Source organism: Anopheles stephensi, chromosome 3, assembly GCF_013141755.1.
Source record: "Anopheles stephensi strain Indian chromosome 3, UCI_ANSTEP_V1.0, whole genome shotgun sequence".
In the NCBI taxonomy this organism is placed as follows: Eukaryota; Metazoa; Arthropoda; class Insecta; order Diptera; family Culicidae; genus Anopheles; species Anopheles stephensi.
Window position 1 is genome coordinate 7,266,880 of NC_050203.1, and position 9,412 is coordinate 7,276,291.

The following is a 9,412-nucleotide window of genomic DNA, read 5'->3' on the forward strand; positions in this document are numbered from 1 at the left end:
TTGTGTTTCATGTACCATTTTGTATCGATATTTGAGGCTTATCGTTTAAATGAAAGCGATACTTCTCTTTCACGCAACCGTTCCATTTGAAACCGACACATGCGCCATCTGGTGTGGAATTTCAACTCCCCAGCGCGAGTGTCATAAACGCAACGGCTCGCTAGTTGATGAGCGCGTGTTTTGACAGCAACCAAAAACCAAAACAAATCCATTCTGTTCTGCCGTGTGTTTCTTCTCCGGTGAACGAGTAGATCTATTTCTAATCGTGGGCCGTGCCGTGTGCTTGTACCACGTTCGCTACCAGCTGGTATCGCGCCGCGTATTCAGTGCCAACGTAGCCCGTTCCCCCGATTCCTGCCATCGATAGTACGCATCACAAACACACAATATGGCACTGTCCCTGTGCAGAACTAAAGTGTTCGGAGCGAGTAGCCGGCTCAACAGCAGAATACTAAAGTTTGAAATCTCGAAGGTAAGGCTAGTACAATGTTGCTAAAGGGAATGATTCGTTGGATTCAAATCAATTTGACCTTGAGCTTGATTTAAACGAGCGGTAACGTGTGGCGGAAGACTGGAACCGCTTCATTCAGTAGGTACGCAGTAGAACGGGTCATTTGTTCACTCTAGCGCGTATTACGTCACGCCAGTGGGGGAATAAATAGAATCTCAATCCCACACAAATGCTAACACATTCCATACAAAATAGCAACCATCGCTTGGGGGAGGGAGGGCTCATCGAAAAGGGAGACGATCGGAAGCGAAAAAGAGGCTAGTAACCCGAGCAAAAAGGGAACGATTCGATCTGAACCGGTGAACCGGTTAGCGCTATCGACGACGGTCGCGATCTGATTTGCATACGGCTATGCATGTTTAACCGTGTTGTTTTGTTTTCTCCACTCCGCAAGGTGCTGGCCAGCCGGTATTCGACGGAGAAGAAGCGTTCGAAAATATACGCCAGCGCGGACGAAGCGATTGCGGACATTCCCAATGGTGCGAAACTGCTCGTCGGTGGTTTCGGACTGTGCGGGATTCCGGAGAACCTGATTGCGGCGCTGGTGAAACAACGCAAAACCGATCTCACGGTGGTGTCCAACAATGCCGGTAAGACGATATTGAAAAGTTGTGTTTAATGCTTTGGGACTTGTTGATTGGTTCAAACGCTCAAGCACACAGGAAACGTAAACGAATCGCAATGTAACGCACTTTGGTGTTTAGTAGTATGCGTACGTAAATTGGACAGCAGCATATGAGAGGAGACGTCAGCATAAACCAACCGCTCACAAACACCGTTGTCTTCGTGCGGCACGGCACGCGCGAGCCCACCGCCTTTCAGTTTCATTTCCAAGGTTATCAGAATCGCAGAACCAGAAGTTGATGTATGGTGGCGATGCGATTAGAGTCGCAACACACCTCCTTACGTTGGGAAGTCGCACAGGTGTATGCGTGTATTGGCGTAACACAACACACCTTCTTTACGTGTTTGTACGATCGGCTGAGCGCAGCACTACGATGCCGGTTGTTGCTAATTCTGGATGCTTTGAGAGCATGTTTTGACGGCATCGCATCAGCACAGTTGCTTGGCAACATCGTACGCCGCGGCTCATTATGCCGTCAGAGGTTGTGCGGATCGAAACAAAAATAGAAGCACGGCAGCTTAGCGAATGCCATGGTGATCGATTCTGCGATCGTACACCTCCTATGCATGGAAGAGCTAAATTGTTGTATAGCGAAGCTTACAGTTTCAAAAGCGCGTGTAGTACCGGCGTAAAATTGAGACTAATGCCCGTAGGAGAAGTTTACGATATCTACCAAAGATAAGCGTTATCATCTGTTTGTCTACTACTAACATTTCCGGACGTAGAGAACTACTTAATCGCTTCCTAGTTTTATGCAAACTGCATTGTGTTTCACGGCCTATGATAAGATAGCAAGGTTGTCCCTCTCTCTCTCTCCCTCTCAGAAGAAATTCTATTAATATGTAAACGCAGGGGGCATTAAGTAAAAGATTTCCATATGTTTGTATGAAGGTTGATTGGTTCCGAGAATATCAGCTCCGATCTGCAATTTGCCCTGAAGTGAAGTGATTAAAACAATTCCAAATAACCTTTGTCAAACCGAAAAAAGACCGCTTCCACATATGGTCAGCCAATTAAGTGACACTTAACCTGTTTGTAGACGAAGCGGCATTGAATGTCCAACGTAATCCAACGATGAGACATTCGCTTTTTCTTAGACAACCCTCTCAACGATCACATTCCTAAGATATTAATATTTATATTTCGCCTACGATGCATCAACTTTCGACACAGTTTCCCCCCACGAAAAAAGGCAAACAACCCCCCGCATCCCAAACGGATCCTCGGACGGTGCTGTGGGAAGAAGCGTTCCATCCCCATGGTACGGGATATGAGGCGCTATCCTGGGGTGCAACATGTGATCCGGCACCCATTTTAAAGTGTAGCCTGTGTGACCTTAACGACACTCAGTCGCGAAAGTGTCGCCCGGGATGCGAATGCCTAAATTAATGTCCGACGCCACTTTGACCGATTCGATGCAAATGTCAAAGCTGACCAGGCGGGTGGTGAATGATGGTGTGTGGTGAGCCGAAAAGTTCGCCATTTTCGTGGACTACCCATCCAGGATCCAACGGGACATGAGTGACGTAATGGGGGATGGCTGTGAAGAGAGTGTCAGAAGAAGTGTTGCGAAACGGATGGGAGAACTTAGAGGCGGCTACTTATCACCAAAATGACCAAATTTGATTGGTGCATCTAAGAATACTACCGAACTGAAAATAAAAACCCCGCTCTCCCCCAGCAATCAGCCAATGTGGCGTGATGTCACGGCTGCAGTCGGGGTTGGTTACGCCGTCTGACGATAAGTGATACAAAGCCCAGGAAGAAACTGGTTCGTTGCTCCCTCCGCCGAAACGATTCTGTGCGAAACCTGCACGGTGGCGCGGCGCTTATCACTAAATATTGTTCGTACGTAACAACGCTTAGCAAATGAGGGCTGCGGCACAGATTTTTTGTTTGAGGGACGCACGAACGTTAGCAAGATCAGGTGATTTTGTGGGACGGCACTAATGTTTCGTCTATCTGGCCAGTGGTTCAAGCCCTCGCAAAAGATGATGATCAGGATCAAAGATCAAGTGGAATGGAAAGCGAGCGTTGGAGAAGGAGGAGTTCATAGTGTGCCGATCTGGTATAGCTCTTCTATGGCTCTTTCTGCCACTGCTTAATCAACTACAGACCGTTCAGACATTGAAGATATAAGATAACTACAATGTAACACAGAAGAGAGCCAGGATTCCTGTGGCTGTTCTGTTGATTAGGAAAATACATGAAGAATATGTTGAAGGGACGCTTGAGGTGACATTTTAAAAGCTTGTCGATTTGAAGACACATCTAAGGACTTCTAATGTTTTCCAAGTACAATAATTACCCTTTCGCTCTCATTTCCAGGTGTGGACAATTTCGGCCTGGGACTCCTCCTGAAGGAGAAGCTGATCAAGCGCATGATTGCATCGTACGTCGGTGAAAATGCCGAATTCGAGCGTCAGTACCTATCCGGCGAGCTGGAACTGGAACTCACACCGCAAGGCACCCTCGCCGAACGTATCCGTGCCGGAGGAGCAGGCGTCCCGGCGTTCTTCACCCCAACCGCCTACGGTACGCTCGTGCACGAAGGTGGCTCCCCGATCAAGTACGGCCCGGGTGGCACGATCGAAATCGCAAGCGAACCGCGCCCGATGCAAATGTTCAACGGCAAACCGTACATCATGGAGGAAGCGATCACCGGGGACTTTGCGCTCGTGAAAGCACACGTCGCGGACGAGGCGGGCAACTTGATCTTTAACAAATCGGCCCGCAACTTCAATCCTCCCATGTGCAAAGCGGCCAAGGTGACGATCGTTGAGGTGGAGGAAATCGTGCCGGTCGGTTCGCTCGATCCGGACCAGGTCCACATGCCGAGCGTGTTCGTGCATCGCATCATCAAGGGACCGGCGTTCGAGAAGCGCATCGAACGGTTGCGTGTGCGGGACGCGAAAAAGGCTGGCTCGGTGGTGTCTTCCACGCCGGCCGCCAAGATGCGCGAGCGGATTGTGAAGCGGGTCGCGTTGGAGTACCGTGACGGTATGCACATCAATCTCGGCATCGGTATACCGGTGCTATCGTCCAACTACATACCGCCCGGCATGAATGTGTTGCTTCAGTCGGAAAACGGTATCCTCGGTTTGGGACCGTTCCCCGAGAAGCATGAGGTAGACCCGGATCTGATCAATGCCGGCAAGGAAACGGTGACGGTACTGCCCGGTGCGTCGTACTTCTCTTCCGACGACAGCTTTGCCATGATTCGCGGCGGACACATCGACATTACGGTGCTGGGTGCGATGGAGGTGTCACAGTACGGTGATCTCGCGAACTGGATGATTCCTGTACGTATTTCGATACATACTGATCTATTTGAAGAGGGGTTTAATTCCAATTTGCTTTTCACGCTCTCATCCTGCAGGGCAAGCTGGTTAAGGGTATGGGAGGCGCAATGGATCTCGTGGCAGCTCCCGGCACGAAGGTGGTCGTAACGATGGAACACAACGCCAAGGATGGTTCGCACAAAATTCTCGCCAACTGCAATTTGCCCGTCACGGGACGCAACTGCGTCGACATGATCATCACCGAGAAGGCCGTCTTCAGCGTGGATAAGGAGCGAGGACTCACGCTGATGGAGCTGGCCGAGGACTGCACGGTGGAGGAGGTGATCAGCACCACCGGATGTGACTTTTCCGTGGCGCCCGATCTGAAGAAGATGGCGCAGGTGGATGATGCGTGATAAAAAGTGAGCACTCATCGAACGGCACATGTAAAAATGTTTTCGCGCCTCTTCGCGCAATTAGATGGCTAAGACTAACCAACAATCATCAGCGAATGGTTTTTTGGGTACAGAGAACGCATTTAGCATTTGGAGGAAGATAGCAACAAACAAACACACAAGGAAGCTGCGTCGTCGTGCTTGGGGAGCAGCGTTTAGTCGTGGGACTGAACACACTCTAACCCTGCGAACAACAGTTTGGAGAGCAGCATATTGTGTTTGAAACGCTCGCGTCTGAGCATAAATAAGTCGTATCGTATTGAAATCTAATTTCCCAACCCACTAGCTCGAACCTGCAATGGCCCTGGATACAAAGACCATGGAAATAAAACAAAAAATGCATCCAACAAGCAAATGTTGATATTCGTCTCTGGTTTTTAGTTTTACAATGATGACAGCTTTATGGGTGCTCACGAGTTGTGCAAATGGAGTCGAATATTAAGATGCAAATTTTGGCTTAAGCTGTACATTTTGAATGCTTCTTCGTCCATTTCTAATGCAATCCTTATTTTTCGTAATCATTGATTGTCGATGGGTTTTAGTGCCGTTTAATGCATATTAAGATTGTAGTAATCGGCGGACCGGTTCTGCAAATCTTAAGCCGATTTTATCTACTTTTAATAAGAACAGAAAAAATAAACCCGCCGTTCGTCGCTTAAAATAACGTTGAAGTTCTTTAAATTATCCACACAAAAAGGCGCTCACCTGTTGCATTTGCACCCTGGCATAACCTTACCCCGGAGGAGTGCATAATTTGCCACCGTTTGTCGACTGTTTTTCACCGCAAAGATCAAGGGCACTCAACAAACGGTCGGTGTTAATTGTGACTCTCAATCAGGCGCCGACCACTTTCGCGGTGGTGTACATTGCCACAAAGCCCCTAACGGAGTGGACGGACCACGAAATAACGTCGCTGGGTGCGCTTATCGATTAATCCTACCGCACCGCTGTCTGACAAATCGTGACCCATCGTCATCATCATCATCATCATCATCATGATCATCGTTGGTGTTGCCACCGAACCACTCAGAGCGCCGACCATCGAAGCGCATTATTGGTTGAGTGTTGAGTGTGTTTGAGAAGGCTTCGGCTACGGTTAGGGTTTATCAATCGCCTTAGCCTTCTCAAGGCTAGCGTGTGCAGTCTAAACCGGCACCGGCGGCTAGTCCTCCGCACGATTGCCGGCTTCCGAAAAATACAACAAAACGAGTTTTGTGGGGTGAATAGTCAAACGCATCGGCGGGTGACTAAAAATATCATAATAATCACGACCTTAACACGCAACCAGCAACCACCACGCCGGCTCTAAAAGTCGGTTTTAGGGCCAACCGATTAGACCGAAGCACTGCACAGCTCAACCCTTTTTCCTATTGATTTCGCCATTATTAAGAAATCAATTTAGCAGGAAAATAAAGGATTCGTTACCAAAATAGATTAAGGAAGGACTTAGCGGAGTTAATTGAGTCCTCAGCCAGAGCGGATCCATGAGAATGTCCTCCACTACAGGAACAATCCTCTTGGTCGCTCCTGGTTTCTGGTCCGAGTGACAATAAGGTTAAAGCTACCTCTCAACATGACTCAAACACACATCCTTCGAGCTGTTCATTGGAATATCAGGAAGGAATAGAGGAGGACTCATACCATTAGAAAGCCAAATGACAAAGCTAAAGAAGATGTCGGTGGTAGATACGACAGCGGCCCCGGTTTTCACACGACAGTCTGACCCGTTTCCCGATAGTGAGGACTTGACTATCCAACTAGTAGGTATCAATAAGCTTAGTGAGTCAGAAATTGCAGGCATGACCAAAGAGGTATTATCGTAATGGCCCATGTCTTTCATACTGCAGAACTGGACCGTTTTCTCACTAACAAAATTGACTGACTTTCCAAGTGCGTGTATGTAAAAAGTCAAGGAAGCCAGAAATGGTAGGCCTAAAGACCTCCAGACATTGAAGAGCCAAATTGAAGAAATACATGTACTGTGCAATGAATAAAACTACTCCATCGGTTCTGTCTGCTGATGACAACAAGAATTGGACCTTTGCAAACCACCAAGGAAACAAAAAACCCACTTACCTCACGGTCAAGTAGGCGCTGCTATTTGGCACATCTCCTTCCCGCAATCACTCTCATCATTATCATTCCCGTACGTTGTTTTACCCAATCACCATGGCATCAAAGCAACCGAACGATGATCCACCTGAAAGTGTTATGATATTGAATAACAATCAAGCGAGATGAGTTTGTTTGATTGAAAATTGCACATTACCTTGAAAATATCAACCAGAACCGGTTGAACTATCTGGATTTGAACGACAGCCCCGAATCAACACACTTTTTCTGTCAGGGGTCAAAACGCACGTACGTCCAGTACGCGCGTGGTCCGTTCGCACCTTTCTTCACGTCTTCATCCAGCAGCCCCAAGGAACACATGATGCCATCAGGAGGCCCATCATCTTCATTCACGTTTGACCTGTCCGTCTCGCAGTCGTACGGCGTCTACTAAAAAAACGATGCCGAATCTTTTTCGGTGTGTTGGGAGGTTCGCTTCATAAATCACACACCCGCCGGTGAAGCCGAAAAATGCAATCCCGACCACCACCACCACCACTAGCACCACCCGGGTGTCAAGCGAGCCACCAGCCGGACCAAGCCGAGGTTTCTCCCAAACAAGGCGACCGTAGCCGTCGTCGATGCGTCTGAAACGATCGTATGAAAATGTTAACGACTTTTAAGCATATGCACACACCAGCAACGCTACCGGAGGACTGGAGTGACCGAACTTACCCAATACGGCTGGCTGCGTCGGCTTCGGATTGTTCGGCGTTCGGATGAAGGAAGATGCGCTGGGCGTTTGATTATCTGCATACGAAATACTCTTACGGCGTGGCCTTTTCTTTCTCGCACCAGCTCTCTTCTTTTCGCTCTTTTCTCCTTGCGGGAAGTGAAATGTCGTGCAGCTCAGCCAGCCCGGTCGAAGAAGAATGCTTGATCGGGAGGGAATCGTCGAAGCCGTCGAAGAGGTGGCAGATTTTCACCGGCTTGGTATAAAAGCTCGTACCTGGCATCCGGAATGATAACAGTAACCGCTTGCAGCAGCAACCAAGAGCATCGTGCTTTTCAGCCCACTCCCGTAGAGCCAACGCAACAAGCCTTGAACATGTACAAACAATCGGTAAGTTGGATGGTGTGACGGCACCTTGGATGGAAACTGACCTTGTGTTGACGCATGGCGTGCTCCTCCTTCAGATTGTCGTGCTGTCGTGCGTCGTCGCACTGGCCTTTGCCGCACCACCGGCCCCGCTCCAGAAACGCTCACCGGCCGGCGGTCCCGATGCGGAAGCTACCGTGGTGGCGCAGGACCAGATCATTAACGAGGGTGGCTCGTACGCGTACAACTACGAAACGAGCAACGGCATCAAGGCGCGCCAGACGAGCGACAACGGCGTCACGGCGACTGGCGAGTACTCGTTCGTCGGACCGGACGGTGCTTCCTACTCGGTCGTGTACGTCGCCGACGAGAACGGATTCCAGCCGCAGGGCGCTCATCTGCCGACCGAGCCGCCAGCACCCGAGCACGTCATCAAGCTACTGGAGGATCTGCGCGCCAACCCGCCATCCGACCCCGAGTTCGATCTGGCCTCGCTGGAAGCTACTCTGGCCCGACTCCGCGCCACCCAGGGCTAAAAGGGGAAACTGTCCCGGCCGGGTCCCAGCACGATCAACGGATGATTTGTACATAGCTTCAATCGACCGCGTTGGGCTCTCCCTTGTACATACAACCCAGCACACCGGAGACGCATCGTACCTGTACACCACCGTACACCTCCCGATCGTACAGCCGCGGTGGGGAGACGTTCCTCTACCCGCGGAACGCCAACTCCCCCGCGTCACCCCGATCGGATCGTCGAATAGTTAAATGTAGTAGTTTCAATTTAGATCCAATTCTAGCACCAATAAATGAATGAACGAACAAACGGCAGGTGTAATTTGTGCTTAGTGCGCTAGCGGCTTTGTTTACTACTCGCTGTCAAACAGCCGAGATGACAGCCGCGCAAATGGCATGGCCTACTTTTGGTGTGAGTGTGCGGGAGCAACCGGCGTTACCATCTTCTCGCAGCGTTATGTAACGCCCACTGAGTGTGTGTAACACTTATTCAAATTGGGCGACATCAAAACGATTCCAGCCCACCGGGAACGAATGGGGACGCGTGTGTCCTACGCCTGTTTTATCGTGATCGCCGATATGCCGCCCATCCTCACGGGCGGTGGAATGATGATGTTGCGAAAGCAAATTTATTCACCCACATCCCATCATTTCAGGGTCGGTGCACCTGTACATGTGCTTCACGGATAGTGGGCTTATCTTTATAGGATATCGCGCTCCGTGCGTTACATCGGCAAGGTTCCGGAGTGGATGTGTCGCCATAGTGGGCAAAGTGTTTGGTGGAATCCTTGGGAAATCAAAGTGACAACAGGGTCAACAAAAAGAATTGTGATACTTACTTATCACTTACTTACTTACTTACTTATCAGGCGC

General features: G+C 49.6%; 2 protein-coding genes across 2 annotated transcripts; both read left to right on the top strand.

The window, feature by feature from the left end:
• The first annotated feature begins 193 nt into the window (after positions 1 to 193).
• On the top strand, positions 194 to 5,227 carry LOC118510454 (succinyl-CoA:3-ketoacid coenzyme A transferase 1, mitochondrial). The gene is made up of 4 exons (XM_036052286.1): positions 194 to 472; positions 906 to 1,101; positions 3,465 to 4,438; positions 4,516 to 5,227. Exons 1-4 carry the CDS (start codon positions 389 to 391, stop codon positions 4,831 to 4,833), a joined length of 1,572 nt encoding a protein of 523 aa, XP_035908179.1. The 5' UTR covers positions 194 to 388; the 3' UTR covers positions 4,834 to 5,227.
• A 2,438-nt stretch (positions 5,228 to 7,665) lies between these two features.
• On the top strand, positions 7,666 to 8,849 carry LOC118510459 (cuticle protein CP14.6-like). Its single transcript, XM_036052290.1, has 2 exons — positions 7,666 to 8,047; positions 8,122 to 8,849. The coding sequence occupies exons 1-2, from the start codon at positions 7,946 to 7,948 to the stop codon at positions 8,557 to 8,559; spliced, it is 540 nt and encodes a 179-aa protein (XP_035908183.1). The 5' UTR covers positions 7,666 to 7,945; the 3' UTR covers positions 8,560 to 8,849.
• Positions 8,850 to 9,412: the final 563 nt, after the last annotated feature.

Coding starts and splice junctions, on each gene's coding strand:
- LOC118510459 (XM_036052290.1), top strand. CDS start 7,946: ATGATAACAGTAACCGCTTGCAGCAGCAACCAAGAGCATCGTGCTTTT. Junction 8,048..8,121: donor TGAACATGTACAAACAATCG/GTAAGTTGGATG, acceptor CTCCTCCTTCAG/ATTGTCGTGCTGTCGTGCGT.
- LOC118510454 (XM_036052286.1), top strand. CDS start 389: ATGGCACTGTCCCTGTGCAGAACTAAAGTGTTCGGAGCGAGTAGCCGG. Junction 473..905: donor TAAAGTTTGAAATCTCGAAG/GTAAGGCTAGTA, acceptor CCACTCCGCAAG/GTGCTGGCCAGCCGGTATTC. Junction 1,102..3,464: donor GGTGGTGTCCAACAATGCCG/GTAAGACGATAT, acceptor TCTCATTTCCAG/GTGTGGACAATTTCGGCCTG.